Genomic DNA, 18850 nt, shown 5'->3' with positions numbered 1-18850 from the left:
CATCAATATTACTTAATGCAGGATCTCCTGACGCAAGAGAAAATGCCCAGTCCTGAGGGTCGCCTGTTGTGAATTCTGTGGCAGAGCTCCCTCCTGTGGTCACAAGTGGTACTTCGGCTGATTCTCTCTGTGAGCTTCTGTTGGTGGAGGGAAGTGGTACTGCGGCTTCTGAGTTTCCTCCCTCAGGTGATCTGGTGAGGTCGTTAGGTGCTTCTCTACTTAACTCCACCTAATGCTTTGATCCTGGCTTCCTGTCAATGTTCCAGTGTTGGACTTGCTTTTCCCTGGATCATTCCTGTAGCCTGCTGCTCTGCATAGCTAAGTTCTTCTTTGCTATTTGTTTGCTATTTTTTCTGTCCAGCTTGTCTAATTTGTTGCTGCAAGCTCTGGGACGCAAAGGGTGTACCTCCGTGCCGTTAGTTCGGTACGGAGGGTCTTTTTGCCCCCTTTGCGTGGTTTTCTTTAGGGTTTTGTGTAGACCGCAAAGTTATCTTTCCTATCCTCGCTCTGTTAAGAAAGTCGGGCCTCACTTTGCTGAATCTATTTCATCTCTACGTTTGTCTTTTCATCTTAACTCACAGTCATTATATGTGGGGGGCTGCCTTTTCCTTTGGGTTATTTCTCTGAGGCAAGGTAGGCTTATTTTCTATCTTCAGGCTAGTTAGTTTCTCAGGCTGTGCCGAGTTGCATAGGCAGAGTTAGGCGCAATCCACGGCTGCCTCTAGTGTTGTTTGGAGAGGATTAGGGATTGCGGTCTGCAGAGTTCCCACATCTCAGAGCTCGTTCTATGATTTTGAGTTATTGTCAGATCACTGTATGTGCTCTGACCGCTATGTCCATTGTGGTACTGAATTGCCTTTCATAACAGTACAGGAAGCCAAAAGTACTAATGATTCTCAATAGAGGGAAAAAAGAAGTTCTGAGACCATTTTTTCTTTCTTTGCACTGTGTTTTGCCTTTTTTTTCCCCTAGACATTTGGGTGGTTCAGTACACAGGTGTAGCGATGGACATTAGAAGTCTGTCTTCATTTGTGGATCAGCTCTCGGCAAGAGTACAAAAGATTCAAGACACTATTGATCAGAAATCTATGTTAGAACCAAGAATTCCTATTCCTGATTTGATTTTTGGAGATAGAACTAAATTTCTGAGTTTCAAAAATAATTGTAAACTATTTCTGGCCTTGAAACCTCGCTCCTCTGGTGATCCAGTTCAACAAGTTTTAATTATTATTTCCTTTTTGCGCGGCGACCCTCAGGACTGGGCATTTTTTCTTGCGCCAGGAGATCCTGCATTAAGTAATATCGATACGTTTTTCCTGGCGCTCGGATTGCTGTACGATGAACCTAATTCAGTGGATCAGGCAGAGAAAAATTTGCTGGCTCTTTGTCAGGGTCAGGATGATATAGAGGTATATTGTCAGAAATTTAGAAAGTGGTCCGTGCTCACTCAATGGAATGAATCTGCGCTGGCAGCTATGTTCAGAAAGGGTCTCTCTGAAGCCCTTAAGGATGTCATGGTGGGATTTCCTATGCCTGCTGGTTTGAATGAGTCTATGTCTTTGGCCATTCAGATCGGTCGACGCTTGCGTGAGCGTAAATCTGTGCACCATTTGGCGGTATTACCTGAGCTTAAACCTGAGCCTATGCAGTGCGATAGGACTTTGACCAGAGTTGAACGGCAAGAACACAGACGTCTGAATGGGCTGTGTTTCTACCGTGGTGATTCCACTCATGCTATCTCTGATTGTCCTAAGCGCACTAAGCGGTTCGCTAGGTCTGCCACCATTGGTACGGTACAGTCAAAATTTCTTCTGTCCGTTACCTTGATCTGTTCTTTGTCATCGTATTCTGTCATGGCATTTGTGGATTCGGGCGCTGCCCTGAATTTGATGGACTTGGAGTATGCTAAGCGTTGTGGGTTTCTCTTAGAGCCCTTGCAGTGTCCTATTCCATTGAGAGGAATTGATGCCACGCCTTTGGCCAAGAATAAGGCTCAATACTGGACCCAGCTGACCATGTGCATGGCTCCTGCACATCAGGAGGTTATTCGCTTTCTGGTGTTGCATAATCTGCATGATGTGGTCGTGTTGGGGTTGCCATGGCTACAAGCCCATAATCCAGTATTAGATTGGAAATCCATGTCAGTGTCCAGCTGGGGTTGTCAGGGGGTACATGGTGATGTTCCATTTCTGTCAATTTCGTCATCCACCCCTTCTGAGGTTCCAGAGTTCTTGTCTGATTACCGGGATGTATTTGATGAGCCCAAGTCCGATGCCCTACCTCCGCATAGGGATTGTGATTGTGCTATCAATTTGATTCCTGGTAGTAAATTCCCAAAAGGTCGACTGTTTAATTTATCCGTGCCTGAGTATGCCGCTATGCGCAGTTATGTGAAGGAATCCCTGGAGAAGGGGCATATTCGCCCGTCATCGTCACCATTAGGAGCAGGGTTCTTTTTTGTAGCCAAGAAGGATGGTTCGCTGAGACCTTGTATAGATTACCGCCTTCGAAATAAGATCATGGTTAAATTTCAGTAACCCTTGCCATTGTTATCTGACTTGTTTGCTCGGATTAAGGGGGCTAGTTGGTTCACCAAGATAGATCTTCGTGGTGCGTATAATCTGGTGCGAATCAGGCGAGGAGATGAATGGAAAACTGCATTTAATACGCCCGAGGGTCATTTTGAGTATCTAGTGATGCCATTCGGACTTGCCAATGCTCCGTCAGTGTTTCAGTCCTTTATGCATGACATCTTCCGAGAGTACCTGGATAAATTCCTGATTGTGTACTTGGATGACATTTTGATCTTCTCGGATGATTGGGAGTCTCATGTGAAGCAGGTCAGAACGGTTTTTCAGGTCCTGCGTGCTAATTCTTTGTTTGTGAAGGGATCAAAGTGTCTCTTTGGTGTGCAGAAGGTTTCATTTTTGGGGTTCATCTTTTCCCCTTCTACTATCGAGATGGATCCTGTTAATGTCCAAGCCATTGATGATTGGACTCAGCCGACATCTCTGAAAAGTCTGCAAAAGTTCCTGGGCTTTGCTAATTTTTATCGTCGCTTCATCTGCAATTTTTCTAGTATTGCCAAACCATTGACCGATTTGACCAAGAAGGGTGCTGATGTGGTCAATTGGTCTTCTGCTGCTGTGGAAGCTTTTCAAGAGTTGAAGCGTCGTTTTTCTTCTGCCCCTGTGTTGTGTCAACCAGATGTTTCTCTTCCGTTCCAGGTCGAGGTTGATGCTTCTGAGATTGGAGCAGGGGCTGTTTTGTCGCAGAGAGGTTCTGATTGCTCAGTGATGAAACCATGCGCTTTTTTTTCCAGGAAGTTTTCGCCTGCTGAGCGAAATTATGATGTGGGCAACCGAGAGTTGCTGGCCATGAAGTGGGCATTCGAGGAGTGGCGTCATTGGCTTGAAGGAGCTAAGCATCGCGTGGTGGTATTGACTGATCATAAGAACTTGACTTATCTCGAGTCTGCTAAGCGGTTGAATCCTAGACAGGCTCGTTGGTCGCTGTTTTTTGCCCGTTTTGACTTTGTGATTTCGTACCTTCCGGGCTCTAAAAATGTGAAGGCGGATGCTCTGTCTAGGAGTTTTGTGCCCGACTCTCCGGGTTTGTCTGAGCCGGCGGGTATCCTCAAGGAAGGAGTAATTGTGTCTGCCATCTCCCCTGATTTGCGGCGAGTGCTGCAAAAATTTCAGGCTAATAAACCTGATCGTTGTCCAGCGGAGAGACTGTTTGTCCCTGATAGGTGGACCAATAAAGTTATCTCTGAGGTTCATTGTTCGGTGTTGGCTGGTCATCCTGGAATCTTTGGCACCAGAGAGTTAGTGGCTAGATCCTTTTGGTGGCCGTCTCTGTCGCGGGATGTGCGTGCTTTTGTGCAGTCCTGTGGGATTTGTGCTCGGGCTAAGCCCTGCTGTTCTCGTGCCAGTGGGTTGCTTTTGCCCTTGCCGGTCCCGAAGAGGCCTTGGACACATATCTCTATGGATTTTATTTCAGATCTTCCCGTTTCTCAAAAGATGTCAGTCATTTGGGTGGTCTGTGATCGCTTTTCTAAGATGGTCCATCTGGTACCCTTGTCTAAATTGCCTTCCTCCTCTGATTTGGTGCCATTGTTCTTCCAGCATGTGGTTCGTTTACATGGCATTCCAGAGAATATCGTTTCTGACAGAGGTTCCCAGTTTGTTTCAAGGTTTTGGCGAGCCTTTTGTGGTAGGATGGGCATTGACTTGTCTTTTTCCTCGGCTTTCCATCCTCAGACTAATGGCCAGACCGAACGAACCAATCAGACCTTGGAAACATATCTGAGATGCTTTGTTTCTGCCGATCAGGATGACTGGGTGTCCTTTTTGCCTTTGGCTGAGTTCGCCCTTAATAATCGGGCCAGCTCAGCTAGCTTGGTTTTGCCATTTTTCTGCAATTCTGGGTTCCATCCTCGTTTCTCTTCAGGACAGGTTGAGTCTTCGGACTGTCCTGGTGTGGATACTGTGGTGGACAGGTTGCAGCAGATTTGGACTCATGTAGTGGACAATTTGACCTTGTCCCAGGAGAAGGCTCAATGTTTCGCTAATCGCAGACGTCGTGTGGGTCTCCGACTTCGTGTTGGGGATCTGGTTTGGTAATCTTCTCGTCATATTCCTATGAAGGTTTCCTCTCCTAAGTTTAAACCTCGTTTCATTGGTCCATATAGGATTTCTGAGGTTCTTAATCCTGTGTCTTTTCGTCTGACCCTTCCAGATTCTGTTTCCATACATAACGTATTCCATAGGTCATTGTTGCGGAGATACGTGGCACCTATGGTTCCATCTGTTGACCCTCCTGCCCCGGTTTTGGTGGAGGGGGAATTGGAGTATATTTTGGAGAAGATTTTGGATTCTCGTGTTTCTAGACGAAAACTCCAGTATCTGGTTAAATGGAAGGGTTATGCTCAGGAAGATAATTCCTGGGTTTTTGCCTCTGATGTCCATGCTCCCGATCTTGTTCGTGCCTTTCATGTGGCTCATCCTGGTCGGCCTGGGGGCTCTGGTGAGGGTTCGGTGACCCCTCCTCAAGGGGGGGGTACTGTTGTGAATTCTGTGGCAGAGCTCCCTCCTGTGGTCACAAGTGGTACTTCGGCTGATTCTCTCTGTGAGCTTCTGTTGGTGGAGGGAAGTGGTACTGCGGCTTCTGAGTTTCCTCCCTCAGGTGATCTGGTGAGGTCGTTAGGTGCTTCTCTACTTAACTCCACCTAATGCTTTGATCCTGGCTTCCTGTCAATGTTCCAGTGTTGGACTTGCTTTTCCCTGGATCATTCCTGTAGCCTGCTGCTCTGCATAGCTAAGTTCTTCTTTGCTATTTGTTTGCTATTTTTTCTGTCCAGCTTGTCTAATTTGTTGCTGGAAGCTCTGGGACGCAAAGGGTTACCGCAAAGTTATCTTTCCTATCCTCGTTCTGTTAAGAAAGTCGGGCCTCACTTTGCTGAATCTATTTCATCTCTACGTTTGTCTTTTCATCTTAACTCACAGTCATTATATGTGGGGGGCTGCCTTTTCCTTTGGGTTATTTCTCTGAGGCAAGGTAGGCTTATTTTCTATCTTCAGGCTAGTTAGTTTCTCAGGCTGTGCCGAGTTGCATAGGCAGAGTTAGGCGCAATCCACGGCTGCCTCTATTGTTGTTTGGAGAGGATTAGGGATTGCGGTCTGCAGAGTTCCCACGTCTCAGAGCTCGTTCTATGATTTTGAGTTATTGTCAGATCACTGTATGTGCTCTGACCGCTATGTCCATTGTGGTACTGAATTGCCTTTCATAACAGTCGCCACGTAAAAAAGAAATAATGATCCTAACTTGTTGAACTGGGTCACCAGAGGAGCGAGGTTTCAAAGCCAGAAATAGTTTACAATTATTTTTGAAACTCAGAAACTTAGTTCTATCTCCAAAAAACAAATCAGGAATAGGAATTCTCGGTTCTAACATAGAATTCTGAACCACAAAGTCTTGAATATTTTGTACTCTTGCCGTGAGCTGATCCACACATGAAGACAGACCTTTAATGTCCATCGCTACACCTGTGTCCTGAACCACCCAATTGTCTAGGGGAAAAAAAAGGCAAAACACAGTGCAGAGAAAAAAAAATGGTCTCAGAACTTCTTTTTTCCCTCTATTGAGAATCATTAGTACTTTGGGCTTCCAGTACTGTTATGATAAGGTAATTCAGTACCACAATGGACATAGAGGTCAGAGCACATACAGTGACCTGACAATAACCCAAAAACATAGAACGAGTTCTGAGACGTGGGAACTCTGCTGACCGCAATCCCTAATCCTCTCCAACCCACACTAGAGGCAGCCGTGGATTGCGCCTAACGCTCCCTATGCAACTCGGCACAGCCTGAGAAACTAGCTAGCCTGAAGATAGAAAATAAGCCTACCTTGCCTCAGAGAAATACCCCAAAGGAAAAGGCAGCCCCCACATATAATGACTGTGAGTTAAGATGAAAAGACAAACGTAGAGATGAAATAGATTTAGCAAAGTGAGGCCCGACTTTCTGAACAGAGCGAGGATAGGAAAGGTAACTTTGCGGTCAACACAAAACCCTACAAAAACCACGCAAAGGGGGCAAAAAGACCCTCCGTACCGAACTAACGGCACGGAGGTACACCCTCTGCGTCCCAGAGCTTCCAGCAAGCAGGAAAAAACAAATTGACAAGCTGGACAGAAAAAAGCAGCAAACAAAATAGCAAAGCAGAACTTAGCTATGCAGAGCAGCAGGCCACAGGAACGATCCAGGAGGAAACAGGTCCAATACTAGAACATTGACTGGAAGCCAGGATCAAAGCACTAGGTGGAGTTAAATAGAGCAGCACCTAACGACTTCACCACATCACCTGAGGAAGGAAACTCAGAAGCCGCAGTACCACTTTCCTCCACCAACGGAAGCTCACAGAGAGAATCAGCCGAAGTACCACTTGTGACCACAGGAGGGAGCTCTGCCACAGAATTCACAACAGTCTGCCATCCTACTGCCTGCCCGTGTATGTGTATCCTCCCACAAAAACATAACAGCCCGCCTCTGTTCGCACAGTCTCTGAAGCATGTGCAGTGTTGAGTTCCACCTTGTTGCAACGTCTATGATTAGGCGATGCTGGGGAAGGTTCAAAGACCGCTGATAGGTCTGCATACGGCTGGAGTGTACGGGCGAACGGCAGATATGTGAGCAAAGTCCGCACACTTTGAAGAGCAGGTCGGATAACCCCGGATAACTTTTCAGGATGCACTGCACCACCAGGTTTAAGGTGTGAGCCAGGCAAGGAATGTGTTTCAGTTGGGAAAGGGAGATGGCAGCCATGAAATTCCTTCCATTATCACTCACTAGACCTTGCCTGCCTCAAGATCTACTGTGCCCAGCCACGACTGCGTTTCTCTCTGCAAGAACTCGGACAGAACTTCCGCGGTGTGTCTGTTGTCGTCCAAACACTTCATAGCCAATACAGCCTGCTGACGCTTGCCAGTAGCTGGCCCATAATGGGACAACAGGTGTGCAACAGTGGCAGCTGCGGATGGAGTGGTTGGGCGACTGCGGTCTGTGGACGAGCTCTCGCTTCTGCAGAAGGACGAGGAGGAGGAGGAGGGGGTACGAACACCTACAGCCAACTGTTTCCTAGACCGTGGGCTAGGCAGAACTGTCCCGAAATTGATGTCCCCTGTGGACCCTGCATCCACCACATTCACCCAGTGTGCCGTGATGGACACGTAACGTCCCTGGCCATGCCTACTGGTCCATGCATCTGTTGTCAGGTGCACCTTTGTACTCACAGATTGCCTGAGTGCATGGACGATGCGCTCTTTAACATGCTGGTGGAGGGCTGGGATGGCTTTTCTCGAAAAGAAGTGTCGACTGGGTAGCTCGTAGCGTGGTTCAGCATAGTCCATCAGGGCTTTGAAAGCTTTGCTTTCAACTAACCGGTAGGGCATCATCTCTAACGAGATTAGTCTAGCTATGTGGGCGTTCAAACCCTGTGTACGCGGATGCGAGGATAAGTACTTCCTTTTTCTAACCAGAGTCTCATGTAGGGTGAGCTGGACTGGAGAGCTGGAGATCGTGGAACTAGCGGGTGTGCCGGTGGACATGGCAGAATGAGAGACGGTTGGAGACGGTATTGTTTCCGCCGGTGCCCTAGATGCAGTGTTTCCTACTACGAAACTGGTGATTCCCTGACCCTGACTTCTTTGGCCTGGCAAAGAAACCTGCACAGATACTGCAGGTGGTGCGGAAAATGGTGGCCTTACAGTGACGGCAGGGATGTAGCGTTGCTGACTAGCTTCATTGGCCGAGGGTGCTACAACCTTAAGGGACGTTTGGTAGTTAGTCCAGGCTTGCAAATGCATGGTGGTTAAATGTCTATGCATGCAACTTGTATTGAGACTTTTCAGATTCTGACCTCTGCTTAAGGTAGTTGAACATTTTTGACAGATGACTTTGCGCTGATCAATTGGATGTTGTTTAAAAAAATGCCAGACTGCACTCTTTCGAGCCTCGGATCCCTTTTCAGGCATTGCAGACTGAGCTTTAACCGGATGGCCACGCTGTCCTCCAACAGGTTTTGGCTTTGCCACGCGTTTTGTCCCATCTACGGGCCCGGCAGATGGAACCTGTTGCGATGCTGATGCCTGCTGCGGCCCCTCCTCCTCCGCTTCAGAACTACTGCCGCCTGCACCCTGTTCCCCCAATGGCTGCCAATCGGGGTCAACAACTGGGTCATCTATAACCTCCTCTTCTAGCTCGTGCGCAACTTTGTCTGTGTCACCGTGTAAGTTGGTGGTAGAGCGTTCGTGACGGGGCAACATAGTCTCATCAGGGTCTGATTCTGGATCAGTACCCTGCGAGGGCAATGTTGTGGTCTGAGTCAAAGGACCAGCATAGTAGTCTGGCTGTGGCTGTGCATCAGTGCACTCCATGTCATATTCAACTTGTAATGGGCATTGCATGTTAACTGTTTCACTTTCTAAGCCAGGGACGGTATGTGTAAAGAGCTCCATGGAGTAACCCATTGTGTCGCCTGCTGCATCCTTCTCTGTTGTTGTTTTTGCTGAAGAGGACAAGGAAGCGACTTGTCCCTGACCGTGAACATCCACTAACGACGCGCTGCTTTTACATTTACCAGTTTCAAAAGAGGAGGCAAAAGAGCTAGAGGCTGAGTCAGCAAGGTAAGCCAAAACTTGCTCTTGCTGCTCCGGCTTTAAAAGCGGTTTTCCTACTCCCAGAAAAGGGAGCGTTCGAGGCCTTCTGTAGCCAGACGACGAACCTGGCTCCACAGCTCCAGACTTAGGTGCAATATTTTTTTCCCACGACCACCTGATGCTCCACTACCACTACCATCATTACCAGCTGACAATGAACGCCCACGGCCACGACCTCTTCCACCAGACTTCCTCATTGTTTTAAAAACGTAACCAAAGTAACGGTATTTGTTGCTGTCAAACAACTTACGCGGTGAGCTATAACTTCAGTATGATTTAGATATCCCTTTACAGGTGGGTGAGACCGCAAGGAAAATCAGGCACAATGTTACACACTCTGTTTTCGGTGGCACCAAATGAGAGAGATGCCACACATGCAGGACTGTCACTCAAGCACAAATGTCAATATTAATCTCCCACTTTTTTTAAAAAATTTTTCAGGGAGAATTTAGAAACCAAATAAAAAAAATTGATTTTTTTCAGGGAGAATTTAGAAACCAAAAAAAAAAAAAAAATAGGCTTTCTATGGCCCACTATTTGAGAGAGAGAGATGGCACACCCAGGACTCAGGACTGGCACTCAAGCTGAAAGGCCAATATTAATCTCCCACTGATTTTTTTTTATTTTTTCAGGGAGAATTTAGAAAACAAATAATAAAAAAAAAAATAGGCTTTATATGGCCCACTATTTGAGAGAGAGAGATGGCACACCCAGGAGTCAGGAGTGGCACACAAGCAGAAAGGCCAATATTAATCTCCCACTGTGTTTTTTTTATTTTTTCAGGGAGAATTTAGAAACCAAATAAAAAAAATTGATTTTTTCAGGGAGAATTTAGAAACCAAATTAAAAAAAAAAAGGCTTTCTATGGCCCACTATTTGAGAGAGAGAGATGGCACACCCAGGAGTCAAGACTGGCACACAAGCAGAAAGGGCAATATTAATCTCCCACTGATTTTTTTTTATTTTTTCAGGGAGAATTTAGAAACCAAATTAAAAAAAAAAAAAAATAGGCTTTCTATGGCCCACTATTTGAGAGAGAGAGATGGCACGCCCAGGAGTCAGGAGTGGCACACAAGCTGAAAGGCCAATATAAATCTCCCACTGATTTTTTTTTATTTTTTCAGGGAGAATTTAGAAACCAAATGAAAAAAAAAAGGCTTTCTATGGCCCACTATTTGAGAGAGAGAGATGGCACACCCAGGAGTCAGGAGTGGCACACAAGCAGAAAGGCCAATATTAATCTCCCACTGATTTTTTTTTATTTTTTTCAGGGAGACTTTAGAAACCAAATAAAAAAAATGATTTTTTCAGGGAGAATTTAGAAACCAAATAAAAAAAATTGATTTTTTCAGGGAGAATTTAGAAACCAAATTAAAAAAAAAATAGGCTTTCTATGGCCCACTATTTGAGAGAGAGAGATGGCACACCCAGGAGTCAAGACTGGCACACAAGCAGAAAGGCCAATATTAATCTCCCACTGTTTTTTTTTTCAGTGAGAATTTAGAAAACAAATAATAAAAAAATAGGCTTTCTATGGCCCACTATTTGAGAGAGAGAGATGGCACACCCAGGAGTCAAGACTGGCACACAAGCAGAAAGGCCAATATTAATCTCCCACTGATTTTTTTTTATTTTTTCAGGGAGAATTTAGAAACCAAATAAAAAAAAATGATTTTTTCAGGGAGAATTTAGAAACCAAATAAAAAAAATTGATTTTTTCAGGCAGAATTTAGAAACCAAATAAAAAAAAAATAAAAAAAAGGCTTTCTATGGCCCACTATTTGAGAGAGAGAGAGATGGCACACCCAGGAGTCTGGAGTGGCACACAAGCAGAAAGGCCAATATTAATCTCCCACTGTTTTTTTTTTTCAGTGAGAATTTAGAAAACAAATTAAAAAAAATAGGCTTTCTATGGCCCACTATTTGAGAGAGAGAGATGGCACACCCAGGAGTCAAGACTGGCACACAAGCAGAAAGGCCAATATTAATCTCCCACTGATTTTTTTTTAATTTTTTCAGGGAGAATTTAGAAACCAAATAAAAAAAAAAATAGGCTTTCTATGGCCCACTATTTGAGAGAGAGAGATGGCACACCCAGGAGTCAGGACTGGCACACAAGCAGAAAGGCCAATATTAATCTCCCACGGTTTTTTGTTATTTTTTCAGGGAGAATTTAGAAACCAATTTAAAAAAAAAATAAATAAATAGGCTTTCTATGGCCCACTGAGTGAGAGATGGCACACACAGGAGTCAGGAGTGGCACACAAGCCCAGAGGCCAATATTTATCTCCCACTGATTGATTTATTGATTTTTTCAGGTAGAATTTAGAACCCAAATCAACCAAAAACATAAATAGGCTTTCTATGGCCCACTATTTGAGAGAGAGATGGCACACTCAGGACTGGCACACAAGCCCAAAGGCCAATATTAATCTCCCACTGTTTTTTTTTTTTTTTAGGGAGAATTTATAAACCCCCCCCCCAAAAAACAGAAAAATAAAAAGGCTTTCTATGGCCCACTATGTGAGAGAGATGGCACACACAGGGATGGCACTCTAGCAGAAATGCCAATCTTAATCTCCCACCATTTATTTTTTTAGGGAGAATTAAAAAAAAATAAAAATAACAGGGACTGTCCTACAATTACTATCTCCCTGCAGTAATCTCAGCCACGTATGGCAGGCAGCAATAAGGAGTGGACTGATGCACAAATTAAATCAAAAGTGTGGACAAACAAACAAGATAGCTGTGTAGAAAGGAAGGAACAACAGGATTTGTGCTTTGAAAAAAGCAGTTGGTTTGCACAGCGGCGTACACACAGCAATGCAGCTATCAGGGAGCCTTCTAGGGCAGCCCAATGAGCTACAGCGCTGAGGAAAAAAAAATGTAGCTTCCACTGTCCCTGCAAACAAAAGGTGGTGTTGGACAGTGGAAATCGCTACAGCACAAGCGGTTTGGTGGTTAATGGACCCTGCCTAACGCTATCCCTGCTTCTGACAAAGCGGCAGCAACCTCTCCCTATGCTCAGATCAGCAGCAGTAACATGGCGGTCGGCGGGAACGCCTCTTTATAGCCCCTGTGACGCCGCAGACAGCAAGCCAATCACTGCAATGCCCTTCTCTAAGATGGTGGGGATCAGGACCTATATCATCACGCTGCCCACACTCTGCGTCCACCTTCATTGGCTGAGAAATGGCGCTTTTCGCGTCATTGAAACGCGACTTTGGCGCGAAAGTCGCATACCGCATGGCCGACCCAACACAGGGGTCGGGTCGGGTTTCATGAAACCCAACTTTGCCAAAAGTCGGCGACTTTTGAAAATGAACGATCCGTTTCGCTCAACCCTACCAAGGAACACAACAGGCAGATCCGTGATACTGTTGTGGAGAAGTTTAGTGCCGGATTTGGATACAAAATGATTTCCAAAACTTTAAGCATCCCAAGGAGCACTGTGCAAGAGATCATATTGAAATGGAAGGAGTATCATACCACTGCAAATTTACCAAGATCCGACCGTCCTTCTAAACTTTCATCTCAAACAAGGAGAAGACTGATCAGAGATGCAACCAAGAGGCCCATGATCACTCTGGATGAACTGCAGAGATCTACAGCTGAGGTGGGACAGTCTGTCCATAGGACAACAATCAGTCGTACACTGCACAAATCTGGCCTTTATAGAAGAGTGTCAAGAAGAAAGCCATTTCTCAAAGATATCCATAAAAAAGTGTTGTTTAAAGTTTGCAACAAGCCACCTGGGAGACACACCAAACATGTGGAAGAAGGTGCTCTGGTCAGATGAAACCAAAATCGAACTTTTTGGCAACAATGCCAAACGATATGTTTGGCGTAAAGGCAACACAGCTCATCACCCTGAACACACTATCCCCATTGTTAAACATGGTGGTGGCAGCACCATGGTTTGGGCCTGCTTTTCTTCAGCAGGGACAGGGAAGATGGTTAAAATTGATGGGAAAATGGATGGAGCCAAATACAAGACCATTCTTGAAGAAAACCTGTTGGAGTCTGCAAAAGACCTGAGACTGGGATGGAGATTTGTCTTCCAACAAGACAATGATCCCAAACATAAAGCAAAATCTACAAAGGAATGATTCACAAATAAACGTATCCAGTTGTTAGAATGGCCAAGTCAAAGTCCAGAGCTGAATCCAATCGAGAATCTGTGGAAAGAGCTGAAAACTGCTGTTCACAAACGATCTCCATCATACCTCACTGAGCTCGAGCTGTTTGCAAAGGAAGAATGGGCAAGAATTTCAGTCTCTCGATGTACAAAACTGATAGTGACATACTCCATGCGACTTGCAGCTGTAATCACAGCAAAAGGTGGCGCAAAAAAGTATTAAGTTAAAGGGGCCGAATAATATTGCACTCCCCACTTTTTAGCTTTTGAATTTCCCCAAAAATGTAAAATAACCAATAAATTTCGTTCAACTTCACAATTTTGCTCCACTTGTTGTTGATTCTTCACCAAAAATGTACATTTGGTATTTTTATGTTTGAAGCATGAAATGTGGGAAAAGGTTGAAAAGTTCCAGGGGGCCGAATACTTTCGCATGGCACTGTAGATGCTGAAATGTATACTGCTGACTAGTTGTAAAATTATGCAGCCTGACGAAGGTTAACAATCATAACCCACTGCTTTTTATCCTTTCCAGTTTTTTTTTAAAAAGAGAAAAATGACATTTTTGTAATTCCCCTATGATACAGGTACATAGAAATGCACTGCTATATGCAGAAGTATCTCTATGTACCATTGTATTCTGCCTGTGCTGATAGAGTCTGTAATACAGGTCAAGATTAACAAATTCTCTTTTGCTGATCAGTGCAGTGGCTCATAAATTTAGCCGCGGTTTGCAATGCAAGAGGTCATTGGTTTTAGTCCAGGGTAGACCAGTGAATAAAAAAAAAGAGGAGGTGCAAGTGTGAGCTGGTATCAGGATGCAGTAACGGTCGGTGGAAGAACAAGGGTTAACAGGGGTTTTTAATGGAACAGGGTTACTCCACACAGGGAGAGGGTATATGGGGGAGATATGGATACTAAAACGGTGTTTGGTGGACGTAATGTATAGCAGGGGCAATAAAGGGTTGAGAAAAGTACAAAGATATCAAACTTATCAGTCTGGCAATGATGAGGATCTGTCTCTGTGGAGATAGCGGTGGTGTTCCGGCCTGAACGCTTGAAGAATCCGGCGGCGTTCTGGTCAGAGATGGGTCCTGAGTTCTGATGTCGGTGAGGGTCCTGGAATGTCCTTTCGCGTGTCCTGGTTCCACGAAGGGTTATGATTGAGAGAGGACAGTCCTTTCTTTTTAAGCGTCGGCACAACGCTAATATGAGTGGCAGAGTCTACGTATGATGGCCGCACTCTGTTTATGGTTAGGATCTCGAGTTTCGAATGGCATCCTCTATGGTCTGGTTGTGGGGAGGGCTTACTCATGCTCAGTGACGCTGCAGGAGTGGATGTCAGGGTTCTTAGGAGACAACTCTTCCTACAGTCCCTGGAAAGTTTCCATAGCCTTTCTGACTTAAGCCTACCATGCCCTGACTGTTCAGAGCGAGAGGGCTCTCACTCTGCCTCCACACACTACAGCTTCCCGCTAACCAAGTTCCTGATCTGGCAGACTATTCCCCTCTTATACCCTTCACACACCCTGATCTCAAGTTCAAAGGTCTGTCCGGGGCACTAAACTCTCCCCTTGCAACTTGGGTGACAGCACCGATGGATCCGGACTTGTCCCAGACAAGGCACACAGAGACTGGCTCTCCTCCTTACACAAGAACAAGCTATCAAAACATTGTGTGTGTACCACCACATGGTATCCATAAAAACAAAAGGTAGCCAATGAATATACAAGTTCTTACAAACCTCTATTGACCGAAAAATTAAAATGTTACGGATCTCTGAAAATCACAACATACCGTATATACTCGAGTATAAGCCGACCCGAGTATAAGCCGACCCCCTAATTTTGCAACAAAAAACTGGGAAAACTAATTGACTCGAGTATAAGCCTGGGGTAGAAAATGCAGCAGCTACGGGTAAATGTTAAAAATAAAAATAGATACCAATAAAAGTAAAATTAATTGAGACATCAGTAGGTTAAGTGTTTTTGAATATCCATATTGAATCAAGAGCCCCATATAATGCTCCATACAGTTTATTATGGCCCCATAAGATGCTCCATACAAAATAGGCCCCATATAATGCTCCATACAGTTCATTATGGCCCCATAAGATGATCCATATAATTTATAATATAATTTATGATGATCCTTATAATTTGTAAAGCGCTGCGGAATATGTTGGCGCTATATAAATAAAAATTATTATTATTATTATTATCCATATACAAATATGCCCCATATAATGCTCCATGCAGTTCTTTATGGCCCCATAAGATGCTCCATACAAAATATGCCCCATATAATGCTCCATGCAGTTATGGCCCCATAGATGCCCCATATAATGCTCCATGCAGTTATGGCCCCATATAATGCTCCATGCAGTTATGGCCCCATGGATGCCCCATATAATGCTCCATGCATTTATGGCCCCATAGATGCCCCATATAATGCTCCATGCAGTTATGGCCCCATATAATGCTCCATGCAGTTATGGCCCCATAGATGCCCCATATAATGCTCCATGCAGTTATGGCCCCATATAATGCTCCATGCAGTTATGGCCCCATAGATGCCCCATATAATGCTCCATGCAGTTCTTGCCATGCATTGTGCCACATGTAATGCTGCTGCTGCTGCACTAAAAAAGAAAATAAAAAAAATGACATACTCACCTCTCGTCGCTGCTCCTCTGCGTCCCGTCTCTCTGCACTGACTGTTCAGGCGGAGGGCGGCACGTACACTAATACGTCATCGCGCCCTCTGACCTGAACAGTCAGAGCAAGAGGATGGAAAGACGAGGCGGCGGTGGAACGCGGAAAGGTGAATATGACATACTTACCTGCTCCCGGCGCTCCTCATGTTTTGATAAAAGGTTTCTGTACATACCATGTAAGTTTCTACAGTTTCTTACTACAGCTCAAAAAGTGTACTAAGAAGTTTATGACTGTATATATTTTTTAATTATGTTTAGAAGCTATAGGGGATGATTAGACATTATAACCAATCCTACGTTTTGTAGAGTGGTCATGTAGAAGCATTATAATTACTTACATTGTTTGCAGATCTGATCTGGGCAAAATATCTCTGGTTCTGCAAAAAGATTAATTAAATATTATTTTCTAGAAATGTAAATGTTAGTATTAGAAAAAAATGAGGTAAATCACAAAAATGTAATACCTGGACAAAGTACATCCTCCATTTCTTGCAGAAACTCCTCAGATGCCAGTTCAGCGTATACCCTCAGATGCTTTACCCGTTTACTGACATTGCAGGCAATCTTCTCCAATTCTTTTTTTTCTGAGTTGCTTGTAAATAAATCCCCTATAGCAATAGTATATACCTCAACTCCTTTACAAAGGGACTCCAGCTTGTCTATATCCTTAGGATCATAACGTCCATCTGTGATTACAAATGCAACCACTTTGCTCACTGCTCTTTGATTTGGACGTATAAGCTGCTCATAAGTATACTTCAGAGCTGATGGAGTCCATGTTCCACCAGCCAGCCATTCCATTGATTTCACCTTATAAATAAAAGAGGCCTTTGAGGTGATACTGGGGTCATCCATTCTGATAGCTTGGATTGCTCCTTGATGACTATACTGGACTACGCCAAGTCGAGAGCCTAAAAACAGGTAATAATAATTATTATTATTGATTTTTCATGGCATGTTAGGATATTCAATCATTCTGCCTTTTAAACCAGTTTGTGTCTGTTATATGGAATTGCATAAGCCACAGGCATTTAGAGCTCAAGTAGGTCCTCTCTTAAAGAAAACCTGTCAAGTTGTACATGATCTTAGGACTGCAGGGTATAGAGAAGCAAAAGCTGAACAGAATGATATATAGATTTGTTGGAAAATATTTAGTTAAACTTGTATTTTATTCATTGAAATCACAATATTTAACTGTGTAAGAGTTCAGTGAAAGGGCCTTCACAGCTTTCTGCACATGCACAGTCATATGGGAAAGACTGTCAGTCGCTGAATGGGACTGCCAACTTGACTGCATGCAAACACCAAGGATGTCAATGAATGAATTTCAAGATTTACTGAAACTTTTCTTACAAAAATTTATATCAGTCCTGCTCCAGAACTTCCACCTCACAAGTGAGATTTCTGGCAATATGGACGTCAAAGCTTAACGTGAATTAGATGACCGGGTGTCATCACTTCCTGTCCTGCTCTAGCCCTTCCCAAAACACCAAAAGTCGTTACATTTATGTGCAAAATATTGCTACCGGTTTACGCTGAAAAATTAGAACACTTTTCATGATAATGTTTGCAACGCAGAAAAATGTTGAATGATAAGAAACAGCAAGTACATAGTGGATGCTTTCCTGAAACGGAAAGTACTTGCAAGCAGCATAATACAAAGAATAGCAGGTTTACCCAGAATCCTTTGCAGTAGGCGGAGCTATGCAAATCATCTCTTTCCACCCCTGTCTAATCCACAGCGCTTGGAACCGCCAAGCGTGCAATGCTGCGGATTAGTTTCTAAATTTACACAGCCAACCAATTCCTACCTGTGGACACGTGTTTCGGGCTTTAGGCCCTCATCAGCACAGGGCTGGAATTGGTTGGCTGTATGGAGTGGGGCTCGGTGAGCAAGCGATACATACATGCTAGCCACCTTAGGGAGAGACCCAAGTTGGGCTAAATGTAGCGGGACGAAAGAGACCGAAAAGCCCTCTACTTAAAGGAAATACATAGTGGATGCTTTCCTGAAACGGAAAGTACTTGCAAGCAGCATAATACAAAGAATAGCAGGTTTACCCAGAATCCTTTGCAGTAGGCGGAGCTATGCAAATCATCTCTTTCCACCCCTGTCTAATCCACAGCGCTTGGAACCGCCAAGCGTGCAATGCTGCGGATTAGTTTCTAAATTTACACAGCCAACCAATTCCTACCTGTGGACACGTGTTTCGGGCTTTAGGCCCTCATCAGCACAGGGCTGGAATTGGTTGGCTGTATGGAGTGGGGCTCGGTGAGCAAGCGATACATACATGCTAGCCACCTTAGGGAGAGACCCAAGTTGGGCTAAATGTAGCGGGACGAAAGAGACCGAAAAGCCCTCTACTTAAAGGAAATACATAGTGGATGCTTTCCTGAAACGGAAAGTACTTGCAAGCAGCATAATACAAAGAATAGCAGGTTTACCCAGAATCCTTTGCAGTAGGCGGAGCTATGCAAATCATCTCTTTCCACCCCTGTCTAATCCACAGCGCTTGGAACCGCCAAGCGTGCAATGCTGCGGATTAGTTTCTAAATTTACACAGCCAACCAATTCCTACCTGTGGACACGTGTTTCGGGCTTTAGGCCCTCATCAGCACAGGGCTGGAATTGTTTGGCTGTATGGAGTGGGGCTCGGTGAGCAAGCGATACATACATGCTAGCCACCTTAGGGAGAGACCCAAGTTGGGCTAAATGTAGCGGGACGAAAGAGACCGAAAGGGCTGTGTAAATTTAGAAACTAATCCGCAGCATTGC

General features: G+C 44.6%; 1 protein-coding gene across 2 annotated transcripts in view; it reads right to left on the bottom strand.

The window, feature by feature from the left end:
- Positions 1-18850, bottom strand: part of LOC138642353 (collagen alpha-2(VI) chain-like) — a 668325-nt gene that overhangs the window by 29103 nt on the left and 620372 nt on the right. For both annotated transcript variants that reach the window (XM_069730466.1, XM_069730467.1), the window contains 2 exons: positions 16539-16985; positions 16413-16451 (listed from right to left, as the gene is read on the bottom strand). In XM_069730466.1, the coding sequence (XP_069586567.1) occupies positions 16413-16451; positions 16539-16985 (486 nt within the window). The remainder of the gene's footprint in view (positions 1-16412; positions 16452-16538; positions 16986-18850) is intronic.

The sequence above is a fragment of the Ranitomeya imitator genome, chromosome 6 (assembly GCF_032444005.1).
Source record: "Ranitomeya imitator isolate aRanImi1 chromosome 6, aRanImi1.pri, whole genome shotgun sequence".
NCBI classification, from domain to species: Eukaryota; Metazoa; Chordata; class Amphibia; order Anura; family Dendrobatidae; genus Ranitomeya; species Ranitomeya imitator.
The sequence above is the reverse complement of the archived record's forward strand: the minus strand, read 5'-3'. Positions and strand labels throughout refer to the sequence as shown.